At 37.5% G+C, this 22,363-nt stretch overlaps 1 protein-coding gene across 2 annotated transcripts in view; it reads right to left on the bottom strand.

Annotated features, from left to right (window-relative positions):
- The window catches only part of LOC124555703 (golgin-84-like), a 102,586-nt gene that overhangs the window by 73,924 nt on the left and 6,299 nt on the right, over positions 1 to 22,363 (bottom strand). For both annotated transcript variants that reach the window (XM_047129707.1, XM_047129708.1), the window contains exon 3: positions 5,451 to 5,802. In XM_047129707.1, the coding sequence (XP_046985663.1) occupies positions 5,451 to 5,802 (352 nt within the window). The remainder of the gene's footprint in view (positions 1 to 5,450; positions 5,803 to 22,363) is intronic.

Raw genomic sequence — 22,363 nt, 5'->3', positions numbered from 1 at the left:
AGATCAATACATCTCAAAGAAGAATGAAGTAACAGTAAAGTTCAACACTGCACAAACAACAAGGTCAACAGAGACAGCACAAGCTCAGACTGGGCAAGGAAGGAGTAGGAAATCAGCTGTGGCCACTCCGAAGGAATGATTCCAATATTAATCTTAAGTAATAATGCAACAATGGAAACTCCATGCAGGAGTATCAACAATGTAGGTAAAGATAGATTGCTACTTACTGTTAAGATGACACGTCAACTTGCAGACAGGTAAAATTAGAAGACACTCACATATAGCTTTTGGCCATTTGTCACACACACACACACACACACACACACACACACACACACACACACACACACAAAAGCAAGTGCACACACGACTGCCAACTCCAGCATCTCAGGCTGGAACGCTGGAGCTGGCGCGCGCGCGTGCGTGCGTGCGTGTGTGTATGTGCGCGGTTTTACTGATGAAGGCTGTGGCTGAAAGCTCTATACGAGTGTCTTAATTGTGCCTGTCTACAACTTGACATGTCTTTGGGGTAGTTATCTTGAAGCTGTGAGAAAGAAGGACAGGCGTTCCAAGGCGTGGAAGCAGAGACAATGCTGAGGGCAGACGAAACTAGGAGAGGTATTGTTACATGAAGTAAACAGTAAGGGGAGAGCCTTGCAAAAATGCAGATGCCCCCAGATGCTGTCCCAGGGCGTTAGTTACTCTTCAAGGAATTAACATATAACTTCATATGTCGTCTAGACGCTGTAGTAGGTTGTCACCATAGAACTTTGTAACCACCAGGCACGTACTAGTGTATAAAGCCAGCTTAATACCAGCCATGAGAACAGCAATGTCAGTAGACTCACAAGGGTTAGAAAGAGAGCGAAAATCCCAAAAACTGTTGACCTAGCAGACCCTACTCTGGGGAGCCTGAGGGGCAGGGTTAAATGACGTATAACAATAATGTTGCAAGCTTTATTTGACAGAGCAGTTACGTTTAGCTTTCAGCTGAACAATGTTGATACCAAATAAGGACATAGTTAGTGCAACTGCATTAACATCCCCACTTTAGGAGCAGTAGAAGGGACCTAACTAAACCATGATTGGCAGGCACCTGCTAGAGACCTACGGGATTGGCTGGCTAGCTTTAAGTGGGAAAAACAGTGCCCCCATGTGACTCTTCAAAACCCCTAAACCCCTAGATTCTGCATTTTGGCAGAGTTCTCAGTCAGACGATCTGGGTGCCGAATCCACGTCCGTCGACGTCAGCCTTGGTCCAGCTCTGCGTAAGTCTGCTCTCTCTCTCTCTCTCTCTCTCTCTCTCTCTCTCTCTCTCTCCCCCTCTCCCTTTGAGTGCCTCAGTGAACAGTATCACTTTCAGTATGTTTTGTTTTGCAACTAAGTTGTTGCCTTAAGATGCTGCTAGTGTTTGCTAATGTGGTTAGCATCCACTCCTGGGACTTTTGCACTGGCTTCTGTTGTAACAGTGTTATTCATGCTTTTTCTAACCCTAGAACTAGCCTCCAGTGTATTAGTTAGTGCTGTCTGGAATAAAAAAACTATTTCAAAACCCTGTTTGTCCAAGAGTCTCCACAACGAGTTCCCTACCGAGTCTCACCACCTGCATTTCTAGTAAATGCCTGTACCAGTGTTGGCTCAGATAGAAGCAAACAATCAAATGCCTTCACTGTGAACTGTTCTTCTGCCTTCTGCTCTGTACCACACGGGAGCGCAGACTGACCAGCAACCCCTTTTTCCCTCTCCCACCTGTGTCAGGACATGACAGATAGTCTGACAAATTTAAAGTCTATCCTTCCATTGCTTTAACCATTGAATCTTTTTAGTAAAAACAACTCTTCTGACGAAGTCATATTTCCAATTAGTTACAGTCCAATAAACTTCACAAGCCCAGGCAAGGCATTACTTACTATGATGTAGGCTTAACACAGGCACTATTGAGTCTTGTGCTGCCGTATTCTATCAAAGATAATCAATAACTAATACGTCTGTCAGGCACATCTCAAGTTCCTGTGAGGTGCATCTATAGTTGATCCTGCATTACATTCTAATTTTATATTAAGCCCATAGTTTTTTCTGGTTCTCTTCAAAATTCTTGCTAATTGTTGATGGTCCTCATCACATATGAAATGTTTAATGCCTGTGAAATACTGGCAATTGTGTGGCCCATATATCAAACTCTTACAGCTAACACCTTCTCATATACTAAAATGTTTACCATTTCAGCAACTGTATCTTAGTCTGGAATAATCAAACAACTGAGAATGATGTGCGCATTCACAAGCCATTGAATGGTGGTGGTTAGTGTTTAACGTCCCGTCGACAACGAGGTCATTAGAGACGGAGCGCAAGCTCGGGTTAGGGAAGGAAATCGGCCATACCCTTTCAAAGGAACCATCTCGGCATTCGCCTGAAGCGATTTAGGGAAATCACGGAAAACCTAAATCAGGATGGCCGCAGACGGGATTGAACCGTCGTCCTCCCGAATGCGAGTCCAGTGTGCCATTGAATGCTGTACGTATTTGACAGTAAAAATCACTCTTACTATAGTCCCACCACTGAAGAGTGGATTATGCAGCTCATAAATGTTAATGAATTTTTGAATACGACAGTAATCATCTAACATACTAATTTTGAAATTAGTGTCACTCTATATGGCATAAGCCTGATAAAATGAATACAGATAGACTAAACACAAAAATTTGACATATGGCACAAAAAGCACAAAGTGAAATGTCAACACTTTCTGACAGTGTCTAATAACCGAAGTGCCAATGCCTGCTTTACACAAAGATCTGCTTATGGAAATCACCATGAAATACCAAGGGCACTATGAGAAAGATTTTTGTTCAAGTGCCATCTGTGATTTGTGCATGTTCTTGTACAAAACAGTAATACATGTGACATGACTTTTTGTTGCTAGCACATTATGATAATTTGGACAGGTATGTAGAATGTTTTCTGTTCTTAATTTTATATACTGAACAGAGTTGTCCGAAAATTATTTTTACAACCTCTGTCACAAGTCATTCAACAATTCCATGTACCCAAAACAAAGACTTTAGATTCTTTTTCATTACAAATCAGTAGTATTTCTTGTCATCTGACCATTAATATTATTATTAAAAGTGTTTGTTGATTGACAAGTCATGTAGCTTTAGAGCATTGCCACAGTAAAAATCAGTCGCCCCTTGGGAAAGGCTCAGTCAAACAACACGCAAGCTGCTAGTGTGAGTAGAACACATTTTACCCTGCTGTGCTCAGTGATAGTCAAGCAGCCAGCAGTATAGCATGTTGTCATATTATGAAAAGCAAATACACCTGTTAGGACTCGTTGCCTTGCCTAACCTGTGATTATATACCTTGAAAGAGTATCAAGCCACAGTCACAGTACAATATTCTCTATGGCCTGACCTCCCTGTTGCGGTACTTGTCTTAAATCCAATATTGATCTCTCTGTATCATTCTTAAGGTGATTCAAAACAATATTCTGCAATGTAATGTTACAAAAGTTCTGGTATATAAAGAAAAAGTAAACAAATCATATAAAATGAAAATCTCCTGCACAGAGATGACATGCTACTCTAAAATACAAACACTAAAGAAGAAAACAATTGGAATAACTTTTTAAACAATTCTTTAATACTCTCCTATTGGTTACATCAGTCAATAGTACCCACAATGAACTATTACTATTCATACTGCTTTAATGTATCCATATGGAGGTGCCAACTGGTCACTGCTGTAGAATTGCACACAATGCAGCTAAATGTGATATATAAGAAGCGATCAAGAAGTTCCTGTTTGAAGGCTATACAATCCTGAGTTGATACGCCTGTCAGGTAAAATTTTCATGTGCACTAAGGCGATCATCTCACCGGTGAACCAGGGTGACGATAATACATCATGTCCCGCTGTGTGAAGTCTGTAACTGCCTGTTGCACATCCTCATCTGATAGACATCATCGACAATTCTAACCCTTCTTTAGGAGACCGAAGGCATGATAATCGTGTGGGGAGAGATCAGGACTACAAAGCAGGTGTTTGAGTGTCTCCCAACTGAGCATTACAACATTTGTGCTGTGGGGATGTGCGTTATCATGAGGCAGCAGCGCCCCTTTTTGCAGTTTTCCTGGACATTTTGCCTTAATTGCATGCCATAATTTCTCCAGCATTGCACAGTGCTCTTCCCTACAGATGGAAACACCAAATTCCTCAAAATCAATAACCAATGCACCCTGATAAAGAACAGCGTGAGCATCACCTTTCCAGCATAAGGCTGGCTCTTTCATGTCTGAGGAGAAGGGGACAATAGGTGACAGCATTGCACCAGCAATGTTTCTGGCTCCACTTCCTAGTGGTGTAACCAGCTTTCATTGCCTGCAATAATGCGCTCAAGAAACATGTTGCCTTCAACATTGAAGCACGCCAGATACTTCAGGTAAACAGCCATTCACTTCGCTCTTTGTTCTCATTTTACATGCAGGAACCCACTCGCTGTTAACTTTTTGGTAGATTAACTCCTACCAAATAATGTGAAGCCTAGCTCCTGCCAGGTAATGTTATGCACACTACCAAAACTGATGTCAAGATACTTTGCTAGCTCAAAAATGGTTATGTGCTGGTCCACCCTGATTGCATCGTCAACTGGCTGCCTGTTCTTGTCCGTAATAGATGAGGCTGATCTCCCAGATTGACGGTGTGTTGTGTTGAATACCAACCAGCACAGAACTTGGCGCATCATGCACAATGCTGGTTTTTGACATAAATGCTGCCCTACACACATTTTTCATTCTCCTGTGGATATCTACCAGTGTTTGTCCTTCGGCAGCCAAGAAAATAATAACAGCGCATTGATCCTGTTTGGACGCATTAGGTAATAATGTCTCCATAGTTCACATTTTTTCATTTACTGCACCCATGTCAGAATGTCATGAATACCACACTAAAACCCTCCCCTAAAGCAGACAACACATTTTTCATATGGTGTCCCTTGAAAGTTTCCTTTGTCACTATGTCAGTTTCTTCATTCCTCTGGATTCTCAAGTGCACCAGTATGCAGTAGAATGCTACTTAATTCCTGTACCTTTCTAAAAAGAGAAGGGAATGATCTAAATCTTTCTCTCCTCTAATTAAAATTTGGGTTGTTTTATGGGTAGTTATGGGGAATCTGAACAGATGAGAAAACTCTTTCCCATCATGAATTCTCTCTTCCACAGCCACAAGCATCACACACAGTTTTGCACTGTGAATTTTGAATATGTCTAGTAGGTGGTGCCTATGGGCATGACAAAACTGTACAATAACTGTCAACTTCATGTATACTCCTGCCACAACACTGATATGCACTCAATGGGAATTTTAAAAAGAAAAATAAGTCATTACTATAGCTCTCCCGGCAATTGATAATACATGGGCAAGAGAAAAAAGGATTCAGTAGCTATTCTCACCTGTCTCAACAGCTGTCAGTCTTCGTTGCAAAAGTTCGTTATCCGTCTTTGCATTTTGCAGTTCTCTCATAGAAATAGCATGATCTGCCATTAATGATGATTTGGATTTAGCAGAACTATTTTCATGTTTTTCACTTTCAGTCTTTTCGGTTTCAGCCTGCTGCCATATGTGCATTGTTGTCACAAGCGCTTCAGTTAACTGATCATTCTGTTCATCTTGGGGTAGATCAGTTGGTACCTTCTTCACACTAATGGCATCATCAAACATTTCTTTATCAATGTTTCTTACTGATGTGGAATATTCTAATGCATCATTTGTTGCAACAGTAATAATTTCTGGCACATTGGGCACCTAAAAAATAACAAAACAACAATGAGAACAGCAAACAAAAAGTATCCTGGCTGTGGTTAATTACCCATAAATTTTAGATCTGTCCGACTAGGTTTTGTGTTATTTTCCTTTCACAACTTCAAAACTTTTCATTTCAGTTTAGTTTTTTACAGGTTCCAAAGGGCACATTCACAACAATTCATCAAGATGTGGAACATCAAATTAAAAACATTTTCTTTGTGAAAATATGGCTACACACTGCACATTGGTCATTAAAATAAATGTTTTTTTGTTTGTTTATACATACTATTTACTCAGAAATTCATCTATAGAGTAGGATTCGACAAATAATTATTTCAATTTTTTTAAAAAACTCTCATTATCTGCTAGCATCTTTAACTTACAAGGGAGGTGGTAATCCAATATTTTCATGTCTACTTACCTTGTTCCTTTCTGTACAAGACTAAGGTTAAGTTCTGGACAGTGCAAGCTATTTTTGTTCAAAGTGAAATATTGATGAATGCTACTATTATATTCAAACCGAATCTGATTCTTCACAACAAATTTCATACAGGATCAAATTTATTGTGAAGCTTTGTTAGGATGCCAAATTTTTCAAACAGTTGCATACATGAAATTGTTAGTATGCCAGTTTTTCAGACAGTTACCTACATGAAATTTTAGGATATGTTATCCTTACAGGACTTTTCTGTGTAATGAATACTTCATGTGTGCAATTGCCCCATAAAATTATTCTGTGTGATGCCAGTTAATGGAAACTGCACCGTAAACTAATTTTCCAATAGTTTCATCAACTAAATCAGCAATTACACATAAAGAAACTGTTGCTGAACTTGAGTGTTTGAAGAAAATCTATAAAATGTTATTTCCAATGCCAATTCTGACCAATATGCACACCTAGGAATTTTGATCAATGTGTTTTATATATTTCATTTCCCCCACGCTCTATTGTTATTAACGGTGATATATCTCACATGTACAAAATCGAATGAACTGTGTTTTTTCTAAGTTACAGACCCTTTACTGAGGACTAATCAATAATACTTCTGAATACTTCATTTCTCTCTCATTTTGTTGATGCAGCTCCGTTGAGCTTGATTATGTTGATTGGTTCATCAACAAAGATTTGCTTTATCAGCATAAAATGGTAGGTCATTAATATATAGCAAGGACAAGAGAGGTCCAGAACTGAGCCCTGTAGGGCACTCGTCGTAATTTGTGCCCATTCAAAGGTACATCAGAATCAAAATTTAAATATCTCATCACTTAGTTACATAAATCACTGATTTAACATACTGGTGATCTTGTAATATATATAATATCATTCAGACACACACAAGTGTCATAAAACCTAAATCCCTCATAATTTACAACCATCAGTACATGTTTATTACTTTATAATCAGTATTTAAAAATCCTGTGACTGAATAACAATATTTATACATAAGGATACAATATAATTTTCTTTCCGATTAACCTGGTTGCATATGAAAATGTTTTTACCTTTTAATTTATTATAAATTTTCATAGCCATGGGCAGCCTGGGAATGCTGCTGGGAATAAAGCTTTAATCCATGAGCTAGCAACATGAAATTTTCTCTGTTCCTAGTACTACATACATAAGTTGGAAATGGTTTCCTATAAATACAAGGGGCATTCAATAAGAAATGTAATGTTTTTTTTCTCAGGCCATTTTGGTTGATAATATGTGAAATGTGTTGTGTGATATAGTGGAATATTCCCACTTCAACCATTATAGTTTCATTAGCTGGTAAAGCCATGGAAACACTCTTCTGGGACTCTGAAGGTGTTACACTGTTTGATGTCCCCCCTCATGGTGCAATCAGAAACTCCTCCGAAAATTGAATAAACGGCTTCAGTGTGTTTGTCACCAGAAAATTGCAAATGCACTTCTCCTTCTCCATGAAAATGCAAGGCGTCACCCAAATCTGTGCACCTGAGAGGAGCTCACAAAACTTCACTGGACTGTTCTTCCTCAAACCCCATGCCAGTACAGACCTCGCACCTTCCGATTCCCATCTGTTTTGGCTCAATGAAGAATGCACTCTATGTGAAGCAGTATATGGATAATGTTTATGTTATTGATTCAGCAAGACAATGGCTCTGACGTCAACCAGTAGAATGGTACCATGCAATATAGGCCCTCCCAGTAAGGTGGCAGAGGGCCATCACACTGAATGGAGATTATGTTAAAAAACAGCATTTTGTAGCCAAAACAGTGGGGAATAATATGATGTACTGGAATCCTGAATAAAACCAACCTGCTTTCAGAAAAAAAAATGTGGTGCATTACTTTGAATGCCCTTCGTAATTCTGTATTGTTATGTTTAAATATCCTATTTACATGTCTTGTGTTCTCCCAAGAGATTATTCCATATTTTACAACAGATTAAGAGTAGCTTGATCATTTTTCTAGTGTCCATGTAACTTTCATAGCACAGCATTATAATGTCAAAGCCAAGAATATTTAGCTTCTTTGCCAAAATGTACAAGAGAAGACTACGATAATTTTCCAACAGATATCCCCAGGAAATTGACAGAAGCCTGCTTCCTTACATTCTTGAGTTTTAAGGATACTTTAGAAGTCATTTGATTTTGACTGTTTAGCTTTAAACTGTGTTAACTACATCTTTGTCATGTTTGATTTTAACCCATTTAGATAAAACCAATGTTCTAAGCTGTTTGGGGTGCCAGTGGCTTTTTGGAGAATTTGTTCTGTTGTCTTACTCTCAATGAGTACAGATATGTCAGTCTGCAAAGTTTTATTCAGAGGTGTGTGTGTGTGTGTGTGTGTGTGTGTGCAGGGAGGGTGGGGGGGTGGGGGGGGGGGGGAGGAGGGGGGAGGTGCGCAAAGCCTTGTTGGTGTCCCTGAAATAATGTTCCAGTCTGAGAAACAATAGGTGGTACTTGACACTACAAACACCCGTTGCCTTCTCTCTGTTACCGAGCGAGCTGGTGCAGTCATTAGCACACCGGAGTTGCATTTGGGACAATGGTAGTTCAAATACCTATCCGGCCATCCAGATTTAGGTTCACTGTGATTTCCCTAAATCTCCTAAGGCAAATACTGGGTTGGTTCTTTCAAAAGTGCATGGCCAATTTCCTTCCCCATATGTTCACAATAAGAGTTTATGCTCCATCTCTAACGACCTCGTCGTTGATGGGACGTGAAACTCTAATCCTTATTTTTCTCTCTCTATGTTAAATACAATCTGAATCATTTCAAAGCACTTTCTAATTTATGGACCATTAGGAAAAGGTCTGCATAGTTAAAAGGCTTTGTACAACATTATCTTTTAATGTGTCTTAGCTGCAACAGAAATATTTTTCCCCACTGGAAACTTCATATACTCAATTAAGAGTGTTCAATCTTAACGTCACACACAAGTGCTGCCAACTGTTGGGCATCACTATCAAAACATATCAACAAGTCAATCTAGCAGCACACAGCAACTTGTGAGCGCCAGAATACACGAAAGTGATTGGTTGGTTGGTTGTAGTCCACTGTATAACTGAATATTATTATTATTATTATTATTATTATTATTATGTGTTACAGTGAATGATCAGTTAATTTATTACAACAGTGAATATTTCAAAATTAGTTACTTTGGTAAATAAAAAGAAGTCAAGTGTAAAAACCATCATTCTGAAAATGGATACATATTTTTGTATAAATCTTGCATCTAAAGTCATAAAAAAAATCACCTAAGAGCATTACAGCATAAAGAAAAAATTTCCTTCATACAGAAAAGATTCAGGTTTGAAATGGTAAAATAATTGATTAATTCATCATAACAGCTGCATTAGCTTTTGCTTCCTACCAGTTAAATGTGAAGTGAATCACAAAAACCATTGTACATTTAAAGCCATAAACATTAAATTTCTCCAAATGAATGCTGCGACTTGCACAGTCAAATGCCTTAGATACCCCATAAAAAAAATCTTGTTACGAACCATCTTGTCATTCTGACACAGATGGGCAATGAAGTCGTAGATGGTATACTCAGTAAAGAGGCCTTTATGGAATACAAATTGTGAACAATTCCAAATATATACTTTTAGACATGCAAAACCGTTGTTACACATATTAACTTTCTCAAAATTTTTGAGAAGGAGCTTAATAGTGAAACCAATTAGTAGTAATTAATATCAGTATGCCTATATTTCTTAAAGAGTGATCTAACAACACACATTAGTTATGTCTAGAGAGACACCTTGTTAAATTGATGCATTAAAAATATGGTCGTATACAGGAACTACACAACACATTACCATGCCTAATATCGTGTAGGAAAATCACTGGCATTCAAAACAGCTTTCAGTTGTCTGAGAAGGATAAATACTGGTCCTGTATGGTTTTCAAGAGTATCTTATACCATTCTTCCTGCAAAATAGTGACAAATTAAGGAAATGATTATGGCAGTGGATAGTGATCACGCACCCTTCTTTCCACGACGAGTCAATAATATTGAGATCTGGTAGCTGCGGTGGCCACGAGAGATGCAACAGTTCATCCTCATGCTCACAAAACCAGTCGTGTACTGTGTAAGCTGTGAAAATAGGAGCTCTGTCAGCTTGGGACACCGCATCACCATTGGGAAACAAACGTTGTACGATGGGATGGGCCTGATCAGCCACAATGGTCACATTCCCCTGGGCAGTAATGTAATCTAGTAGATTAACCATGGAATACCACGATATGGGTGCCCAAATTATTACTGAACCCCCGCCATGTTTCACTTTGGGACATAACCTCGGCAAGAAGCTGGAAACCATGTGAAACAAAATTCATTTGACCAAACAACATTCTTCCATTGCTCCACAATCCATGTTTTATGGTTAAGGCACCATACTTTCCTGTTACATGCACATTCCTCACTGATAGTTGTTTTGGAATTCCAGCTTGCCCTGCAATTTCCTGTTTATGGTGCTTCCTTCATCTTGTCTTGGTATTAACGGGGTTTTGAGTGCGACATTCATTTCTGCTGTGACTTTTGCAGCTTTAATCCTCTTATTTTTTCTCTCTTCAACGACAGTCTGTCACGATCACTCAATAGGCACTTTCATCTGCATTCTGACTTTGTGAACGACGTTTTTCCACCTTCCTTGTATGCAGTATAAATCTTCAAGACAGTGCACCTTGAAACACCAAACACTGCAGCTATCTTATTTACAGGAGCACCCACCATACGAGCAACAACAATTTGCCCATGTTCGAATGCAGTGAGCTCTGACATAAATGAAGAATAATTTCTCCAAAGACAAGGATGGTTGTTTCACAGATGAAACTGAAATTAGCACTCTGACTGGAATCATTTTCCTTATTGGTTTTTGCCGTTGTAGCAGGACAAGTACTAGAGCAGTGTAAGACAACTCCAAAGGGTGTGGAACACAAGCCTGCTATTTAGCATTGAGCAAACATAGATTTGACTGGGTGTTCTAATCCCATTACAGGTTTTTTATCGCATTTGATCAGGAATGATATTTCTTGATGGTTCTTACAGCAGTAATGACAGTAATTATAATAACAATATCAAATATGGTATAAAGATATTCGCACTTGTAGATTGTAGAATAATGAACATGATGAATTTAGAAGTTTATTGTGGAAAACAGGAACCAGGGCCTTATTTAGTCAGCAATGCTGGAAGTGATGTCCTTCGCCTTGCCAGACCAATTTATAGTTCTAATAGGAACATTACTAGTGATAATTGGTTTTTACAGCATTCCTCTGCTGGAAGCATCACTTAAAAAAAAAAAAAAAAAATTACTTATGTTGGGTTACAAATAGATATCCTTAGAGTAGCAAAGTAGCTTATATCACTTAATAAAAGCAAGGCCTCCTGTCCAGATTTTATATCAGTCAGGTTCCTTTCAGAGTAAGCTGATAAAATAAGCTCTGTACTTAGCAACCATATACCACCACTTGCTGGTCGAAAGATCCATACCTAAACACTGGAAAACTGCACAAGTCACACCAATACCCAAGGAAGGAGATATGAGTAATTCTGAATTACAGACCCATATCACAAACGCAATTTGCAATAAGATTTTGGAACGTACACTCTGTTTGAACATTATGAACATGATTTACTGACAAATAGTCAGCACGGATTCAGAAAATATTGTCCTTGTGAAACATAACCAGCTCTCTATTCCGAGAAAGTAAATAGTGCTATCATAAGAGGATGTCAAATTATTTCCATATTTTTATATTTCCAGGTTTTCAACATCATTCCTCACAAGTGTCTTCTAACCAAATTGCCTCAATTGTGTGACCAGATTCATGAGTTCCTGTCAGAAAGGTCACAGTTCATAGTAATTGATGGAACGTCACCCAGTAAAACAGAGTAATATCTGGTGTTCCCCAAGGAATTGTTATAGGCCCTCTGCTGTTCCTGAGCTACATAAATGAAACAGGAGACAATATTGGGCAGCTCACTTAGTTTGTCCGCAGATGACACTGGCATTTACTGTCTTGTAAAGTCATCAGATGATTAAAATCAATTGCAAAATGATTTACACAAGATATTTATGTGGTGCAAAAAGTGGTAATCGACTCTAAATAATGAAAAGTGTGAAGTTATCTACATGGGTACTAAAGGAAATCTGCTAAATTTCAATTACATGATGATTCACACAAATCTAGAGGCTGTAAATTCAACTAAATACTTAGGGATTCGAATTATGAATAACCTAAATTGGAACAATCACAGAGACAACATTTTGAGGAAAGCAAACCAAAGGCTGTGATTTATTGGCACAACATTTAGAAAGTGCAACAGGTCTACTAAAGAGACTGCTTACACTATGTTTGTTTGCCCTCTTCAGGAGTATTGCTGTGCCGTATTGAGTCCGCATCTGATGGTACTGACGGAGGACATTGAAAAAGTTCAAAGAAGGGCAGCTCATTTTCTATTATCACGAAATAGGGGAGAGTGTCCCACAGAAGTTATACATGAATTAGGGTGGCAATAATATAAACAAATGTGTTTCTCATTGTGGCAGGATCTTCTTGTGAAATTTCTATCATCAACTTTCTCCTCTGACTGCAAAAATATTCTGTTGGCATCCAAATACATAGGTAAAAATGATGATCATAATAAAATAAGAGAAATCAGAAATCACAGAGAAAGATTTAATTGTTTGTTTTTCTCGCATGTTGTTTGAGAGTGGAACAGTAGAGAAATAGTTTGAAAGGCAGTGGCAGGCACTTAACTGTGGTGCAGAGTAATCAAATAGATGTAGATATATTCAATAGACAATGAGGGTTCAGTCAGTGCGTCTTCTTGAGATAAAAGAAAACCTGTAATAGCCACTTTTTACAATTAGGCAAAAGTTGGCATTGATGTAGTGGGACCAGCTTTGTGCAAACTATTCAGTGGCAAGGAACAGGAGATGGCATGCCATTATTTTCTTTGATCTTCTGAACTTGTCTGGGATAAACACACTGCATATACTCAGTGAATAACGGCTATACAACAGTCAAATGAGATGATTCTACAAAATCATTTTGCTGGGAGCTGATTTCACAGCAAATACAGAAACAAGTTGAAAATCCTTTGGTGCCAGTCAAAATTAGGAAGACAGATGTTGTTTTAGTCAATACGGAAGTATCTAAATCCAGTCATCCTGAATACTGGCCTGTAGGTTCAAGGTGCTGTAGATTCAAGGTGAAGGTGCCACGTGTGGCCGAGCAAAAAATAAAATTACCAGAAGGTCCTGCTAAAAGTGTGTAAATTGGGTATGCTCAGATAACTGTTTAAGAGTTTAGTGACTGTTTATTAGTGTTATCAGATTCAACTTGTATATTGTCTAATTTACCTTTACAAAATATACTGCAATGGTTTACTAAGTTTGCATACTTTATGTTTCATAATTGAAAGCTACTTTAAGGTGTAATTTGTTTTTAAACACATATTATGGCATAATACATTTTAATAAAAATAGACTGTGTAAACATATAACATTGAAAAACCCAATGGATGACAATTATCATCCACACAACCTATTGTAACATTTTTAGCAGTGACCACTGGCAGGTTAAAGAGGTTTGCTACATGTTTGATGGCATGTATCATTAGTTATTATTGTTAATTTTTAGATTATCTTGTTCCCTGCTAGATTCCTCTTCACTTTCTAACTACACTTCACACTGTTTTGATTTTATTTCCAAACCTGTTAATCACTAACATGACACACAAGCATTTTGATTTTCTTATAACTCTTCTCAATTAAAAAAATGCCTCTTTTACATGGGGGAGAGAGAGAGAGAGAGAGAGAGAGAGACAGAGAGAGAGAGAGAGAGAGAGAGAGAGAGGGAGAGAGAGAGGGAGAGAGAGAGGGAGAGAGAGAGAGAGAGAGGGAGAGAGAGAGAGAGAGGGAGAGAGAGAGAGAGAGAGAGAGTGTACAGATATGCTTATCTTAAACATTTCGTACAGTTCTCTCTTTCCTACATGTATTTTACTGCAGTTTGTTATCTATGGTTTCTTTGATACACTATTGGTAACATAGTTCACAGTTTTCACTGAGAAACAGCTGCTGAAGGCTCAAAAAAAATTAACTTAGACTGTATTTAATTTAACAATACGTGCCTTCTGCATCATATAGCTGACCCAAAATGATGCTTTGCAGATTCCTTCTAAATGTGTCTGTTGTGAGCTCAATAACTATTCTAATGATATTCCTGGTTAACAAATGATTCAGGCTCATCACATTGCCTGTTATGGCTAATTGGTCCTTCATGATCTGATAATCCATTTACAAGTGGTTGAATGAACACTAACTTTGACTGTGTCTTCACATACAAAAAATGTCTATTAGGGTGTTAGTTTCATGTTCCATGGATCATTTACATGATAAATCATAATCATGAGTAATTTTACATTGACATTGCAAATTAATTTATAAATATGGCTAAATGCTGAATATTTATAATAATTATAATTACTATTATTGTTATTAAATCTACAGATATGATTTAGTAAATCCTACCCACCACCTTTTACACTCACAATAATAGAAATTTTTCTACAGAATGGGAGGAGCTGTCAAGGAAGAACTGACCCAAAATATTAATTGCACCATTGTGCACCACTTTACGTGTAAAGACAACCTTAACATTGAGTAAGAATGCCACTTTTCCTTCTGGTATTGTAATTATGTACATCACTGCTCCTTTTGAACTGCAGGGGATTATTTACAACTAACTTCATGAGGGAATAAACTTAATGTGAAGCAGTAGTCAGAATGCCCAACTCCTTAAACAGATGTTTACAGTACGGCCATTGGGTCAGCACCACATCTTATTCTTACAGAACATTTTTGGGCAATGAAAACTTTCTTTCTTAAATATGTGTTACCCCAGGACATTATTCCATATGACATTACTGACAGAAGATATGCAAAATATGATAACTTATCACTCTGTCTCTCCCCAAGATATGCAATGATTCTAAGTGCAAATATGGCTGAACTATGTTGTTTCAGGAGTTCCAAAAGGTACTTTATCCATTTTAAATGTTGATCAGTAAGGGCACCAAAGATATTTGAAGTTTCCGCCTTATTCATCATTTTCTCACCATTTGTTAGACTTATCACTTGTGTAGTACCTCTAGATGTGTAGAACAGAATATGTTGTGTCTTTAAAATTGAGAGCAAGACCATTTGCAGAAAACCACTTTTAAGAACATTGTCTGCTATTTATTCTGTTGCTGTATTTATGTTTGTATTTATTATAATGCTAGTGTCATCTGCAAAAAGAACTAGTTTTGCTTGTTTTATATTAGATGGAAGATCATTTACACATGAGGAACAACAGCAGACCCAAGACTGAGCCTTGGGGAACACCGTACATGATTTCTCTCAGAGGAATCTCCCCTTATTATACTGGTTGAATTACTAAGTACAACTTTCTGCATTCTTTGGTTAGATATGACATTATCCATTGGTTGACTCTATCCTCAATTCCATACCACTTCAGTTTATCTAGGAGAATACTGTGCTACTGTCATGCACAATTTTAGTGGTAACCTTTACAAATGAAGTTGGGCTAAGTGTTAAGTAAAATTTTTACATCATGTTTTGTTCAGACTCTTTCAAAAAGTTAATAATGAAATCACAATAAATTATTATTTGTCTCCTTTTGTCAAACAGGTGATATAATGGGAATATCTAATTTTTCTATGAATTTCTGAAACATTCCCAGTGGAGATCTGTGAAGTGTAATAATCTTTACCCTCTTGTAAGGCATGATGACTTCACATACACCTGCTTCCATGTGGAATTCTGTTGAAAAGCTACCTACATTTTTAGTTTTGAACTTTTCACATATATGACAACTCCTGCCTCCATATTGCTTCTGCAATAGGAAGCTGGTAATTTATAATCTTCAACATTTAACATGCCTATTCCTGTTCTTACATGGTACTCACGCAGGTAAAGTAAATCAACTAAATTTCCACTTTCTAGTTCACAATGTTAAGTAATAAGATCATTAACTTGGTTTTTTAAGCCTCTAGCATTTTGGTGCTTGATATTAAATAGACATTGGAACTTCTCTGTTCCTGTAGTATTTTATTATATTCCATTCTATCTGTCTGAATGAAACGCTCTAACATAAAAAAAAGGAACCCCAATGCATCAGTTATGAGAGAAATTTTGTCATGTGTGATTGTGAGCCAACTTATCCTCTCAGCTAACAAATTCGCTAACCTGTTTCCCTCCAGCCAATAAGGTAGAGGCCATTCTTCGTGTATTCCCACCTCAAAACAGCATCAACTGAGCTAGATATATCATGAATTCTCCCCGAAGCCTGCAGCAATTCTCTTGGTTCCCAGTTAACTTGCTGTACAGCTTCATACATCCTGCTGAAGAGCCTGAACAAGACTCAAAATTTGTGTGCACAATTGCTGCTCCTGGTGTGACCAGGTCACTTCTGATACTATACCTCACATACTTGGCAGGCTGTTAACTGCTCCCAACTACCAGTACCTGGTTTTCATCATTAATGCCTTAATGTCCTTATGACCTGGACAAGAATTACATTTGGTTTCACAATACTTTTTACTTGGGACCCACGTCTTAATTTTTCCTGCAACTGTTGTCATATACTGCTGGATCAGGCTCATCACTTCAGTGATACCAATAAATATCAAACAGAATTAGTAAAAATTTATACAAATTAATAGCTGCTAACTCTCCTTTAGGTATTATGCGCTGATGGTAAATTTAGTAACAAGACAAATATTCTGGATAACATTTTAACTGACAAGAGAGCTCCATCACTGATGACCTAGTTGCTGACTGTGTGTTAAACCATAATCTCCCTTCTTTATTGACAATGGAGTTATTGTCACTGGGATGATTCTGACCCCCAGGTGGTAACACTGACCCTTGGGTCAATTTACCCTTTTCTTTCCATATCTGGATAAACTTCTATATCTTCTTGAAAATAAAAATTATACTATAATACAATGGTATTTGTTGATTTGAATTCATGCACTTTAAAATAAAATTCAAAACACATTATAGTTTAAAAAATTTTTAAGTGAGCCCTACATTTCTGCTTATAAATTCAGTTCGGTAAAATTTTCTTGGCCCAGAAGAAATGGTTAATTCAATCATTATCAGGTTCTTATATGTTCAGATTCACACATTTTAATGAAGCTAACTGACCTTGTAAACAGTACAAACAATTTTAACAATTAAAAATTCACAGTTATTTAAAAAAGGGTAGCACTGACCCCCTAAATATTATCAGTGAATTTCCTTCAATCCACATGTATTTGCCCAAATATAGCACAAAACAAAAGTGTAATTTATAATCATCATTTACAAATTAAGATTGGGGTAAAAATGAATTTAAATTCTTAGTTAGTCTTGGTCAGTCTCTGTTGTTACAAGTGTTCTGTTTATTGCACAAGTTTTAGATTGAGACTGGTGTTTTAACTGTAATGAATAGACACAATAGGCTACAATTTTATTAGACAATGACATTAAAGAATAAAGTGTCAGTCTGAATAGATAAAGTACAGCCATAACTGAATTAAGAATTGAACTGCACTGAACTTAATAAAGGTCTTCAGGTGCAAGACTGTACCTAAATGTGGTTATGGAAAAACTCGAAGAAGTGATCTTGTTAATTAAAAATAGCCAAGAAACAATAAATCGGGCTGCCAAGAGACTAGATAAAAAAAAGAAAGGCAGTGAGAAACCACTTAAGGAACAATGGACCAATTAAGGTAGGAAATCGAAGTGTACTAACATCAGAAGAGGAATCTATACCAGCAAATTCTATTGCCACTAGAGCTAATTGGGGGATTCCATTGCTTATTACAGTTATAACAACAACATTCCTAGACTTAGTTGGACACAATGAAAGATGATTCCAGAATAACTATACAAGTGATGATCTGGCCCATACATTTATCAAATGAAATAAGATTATCCTCACATCATGGATTGCAATCAATCTTAGTCGCAGCAAGGCACAAGTGACAAAAGATCAACTTATGAAATATTTCAATTTGGAAACAACTTCCAAAGATATACCAGTCTGTAATGTATTTAATTATGATGAATCTAATCTATGAGATGAACTGGGAAGAATTCGCTGTGGAGTTACATATCCTGACTGTGTTGTCAGTAATATGAAATCATCAAGCAGCAAGGGTAAAAGTTAAGAATGTATCTTTTTTAAAATAAAAAAAAAGAAAAAGACAGACAGATAGACAGAGAGAGAGAGAGAGAGAGAGAGAGAGAGAGAACACTAATTTTGCTGTTATAAAGAACCCGTGCGAAAACTGTAAGGACGAAATTAGCAAACTGAATGAACACACAACCAGTTTACAGTTTATTGTCAGTACTTTCAAAACAGATACCACGAAATTACAGCTTGAGAAATGTGAACTGAATACATTGAAATTTACATAAGATAGTGCAACCGTTATGGAAAAGTGAGCAAACGTGACATGCAACAACAGCAAGAAAAATGTGTTAAATCAAAAAAACTGTGACAGTAACATAATTTTTGCACTTGAAACTTATTTCGAGTACTTTCTACAACAACTGTAGAAGTGCAGACCTATGCAGTTCTCATGAATGAGATGAAGAGGGAAAGGACAATGTGCATGAAGCAGGAGAAGAAAATTTATTGACACTGGCAAATAACAAACCAGCGTGAAAGTGGACAGTGAGACTCTACCGACCCAAAGTTGGGCTGAAGTGTTCACGGAGGAGGAGATTAGTGTTTGTCCTATCAACAACAAGGTCATTAGAAACTTCCTGACAGATTAAAATTGTGTGCCGGACCGAGACACGAACTCGAGACTTTTGCCTTTCGCGGGCAAGTTTGGAAGGTAGGAGACGAGGTACTGGCAGAAGTGAAGCAGTGAGGACGGGGCTTGGGTAGCTCAGATGGTAGAGCACTTGCCCGCAAAAGGCAAAGGTCCTGAGTTCGAGTCTTGGTCTGGCACACAGTTTTAATCTGCCAGGAAGTTTCATATCAGCTCACATTCTGAGACAGAGCGAAAAATCTCATTCTGGAGGTCATTAGAGATGGAGCAAAAGCTCAGATTAGGGAAGAAGCCTGAAGCGATTTAGGGAAATGGTGGAAAACCTAAATCGGGGTGCCGGACTTGAATTTGAACAGCCGTCGTCCTGAATGTGAATCCAGTGTGTTAGCCACAGCACCACCTCGCTTGGGCTGAAGTGTTTAGTGAAATGACACAAAACTACTTCCAGGCTGTGCAATCCGATAGCTAACTGTTTGTGCTTTCAAACAGCCATGGTTGTGATCTTGCAAATAAAATAAGAGAAAAAAAACTAACATACACTCGTGGGTTGCAGGAACCCTGGGAGCCCCACATGATGAAATAAAAATATGATTGCATCTACTGATGCAAAAAAGTCTACACGATAAAGACTGTCATACCTTTGGGGGCTCTAACGACGTATACAAAAACAAAAACAAAACAGTGAGTGCTACGTGCGATCTTAGTGTCTGAAAAGTCTCACACATTTAAATGTTATAATTGTGAATATTCCACATCACCGCGATCTTATGAGGCAGTCGTGTGTTAATAAAGAGATACAAATTGCCAATAATCAGTTTGGTAAAATGTGCAAACATATTAAAAATGTTAAATCCACTGACGTGAGTAATATAGGGCATAGATTCCGCACACAACACGGACTACACTTGAAGGGCTTGGGAAAAGAATATCTGGCAAACCTGATTTAAAAAAACACCTTAAAATCTTCAAAACCAAACCCACAGTCACAACGCCATCACCAGACCCAACAGGAACAACAAAAAACACCTCAAAAGAAGGTAGAAGTGACAGAACCATCTGCAGTTGCAGCAAAACACGCAAAAAATGTGAGGAGTCATCAGAAACAACAGTGGATATTGAAATGAATGACAAGAAAACTATAGCTCATCATCATCCAAATGAATTTTTTAACCAAAGACAAGAGAAATGAGAAGTCTCCATGGTAAAGCTGCTCTGTGTTTTCAATTATCCACCAAACTATCCAGTCCATAAGAAATAAAGTGCAACAGCTAGAAGTGGAACTGCAGACTACTGATAGCTAATTTGTTTGCATAACAGAACATTGGTGTATGCAAAAATGGGAAAGATTCAGTTGTGTTTCAATCATGAAAATATGTTATTTTTAAAAGATCATTACTTTTATCACTATTTCATATGACCAAAATACTGATTACACAACGTCCCTTTTCTTAAAAAAAAAAAAATTTACTAGCATTAATGCACGACACATGTGGTGGGGGCTACAGCTTGTGAAACAAATGTGTGATCATCATCTCGATCACATAGTTTACCCACTACAGAAATACTTTATACCTTGAATCTATGGCAGTAAAACTGAGACATACACGACATATGCTTAAATATCTAATGAAAATGCCTAATCCAAGTATTATTATTATTAATTTTAGTGGCAGTGCCCGGAAACATTGGCACCTTGAAGTCTTCCAGTTTCTGCCAGTTCAGATGGAAGGACATCCTGCAATTTAGTGATTTACGGCCAAAGAATAACAATACTATGTATTCTCTCAGTGGTGACATAGATACATTCATAACAAAGTTAATCCGAGTTACTAAGCCTTGGGGTAAAATTATCATTTGTGGGGGACTTCAACATCAACACATTAAACCCAGATGGATTCTGCAACACATTTCTGAACATTATGTACAGCTATAGAATATCTCCATTGATTAACACAGCCACAAGGTTAACTAAGCATTCAGCATAAATCACTGACCTAATACTGACTGATTTGGAGAAAGAAAATTGTGATGTTGTTATAAGTAACCTGTGCCTTTCACACCATTCCAGTAAGCTCTCAAAATTAAACATAGCTGTTAAATACAAAACTAAAATATTCATGTATAGAAGGGTCTTCTCTAAGCAAAAAAGGGTTGAATTTATCAAGCAAGTGAACAATGGAACATGGGAAAAAATGTACACGGAGACTAGTACAGATAGGAAGTTTTCAAAGTTTCTATCATAATTTAAATTCAGTTTCGAAAATGTATTTCCAAAAGTACTACAAGTCACTAAAGCACAAAACTAAAGTAAATGGGTGACCAGCAGGATAAAAAAATCCTCTGTAGCATTCAAATATCTCAGCAGCATAAAAAAAAAACCAAAATGACCCCGAATTTCAAAAATATATGCAGAAAAATTTTATTAACAGCAAAAAGGTCTCAAAATGATAAAATTTCAGAAAAGGCAGGAAACAAAATAAAAGCAGCCTGGAATGTCACCAAACACAAAGAAATAATAAAAAAGACAAAACAGGTGAACATCCAATTACAGCACAATGGTACCACAATAAATGTACAAACACTGAACATGTTCTACACAATGATGTTGCGACTCACCACTTCATAGGAAATAAGCAATGTTGTCCAGAACTTAAGAGATAAAATCTCAGCAGGTACAAATCAAGTGCCTGTGTGCTTGCTGAAATGCTGTATAGGCAGTGCAAAGACCCTTTAGTGCACACCATAAATGAATGATTCACCACAGGTTGCTTCCCAGAGGCACTAAAGCATACAAAGGTTCTGCCCCTACATAAGAATGACGACCCCAAATATATAGAAAATTATAGGCCCATCTCTTTACTGTCATCACTTTCAAAAGCAATGGAGACCTTAATGAAAATTAGGCTCATGGGGTATCTAACAAAGTACAGTCTTTTGTGTAAAGAACAGTTTGGATTCAGGCCTGGTAAAAGCACACAATCAGCTACCTCTACAACTATCCCAGGCCCACCCAACTTACCCCTGTAATTAATATATTCAGAACAAACTTCACGACAAAAAGAATACCAGTCAAGCACTGTTCGCTCACTCACACCCACCTCATGTGCACAGATGATAACTCATCAACACAATCTCAGGCATGCCCAACCTAGATTTCTCGAACCAGGAACCTTGACGTATTGAGCACTATACGTTATCCTTCCAACATCTCCATATATAGCAGTCCCTGGTCCGAGATGCCG

This window comes from Schistocerca americana, chromosome X (genome assembly GCF_021461395.2).
Source record: "Schistocerca americana isolate TAMUIC-IGC-003095 chromosome X, iqSchAmer2.1, whole genome shotgun sequence".
Classification (NCBI taxonomy): domain Eukaryota; kingdom Metazoa; phylum Arthropoda; class Insecta; order Orthoptera; family Acrididae; genus Schistocerca; species Schistocerca americana.
Note: the sequence above shows the minus strand (reverse complement) of the source record. Positions and strands in the feature narration are given on the sequence as shown.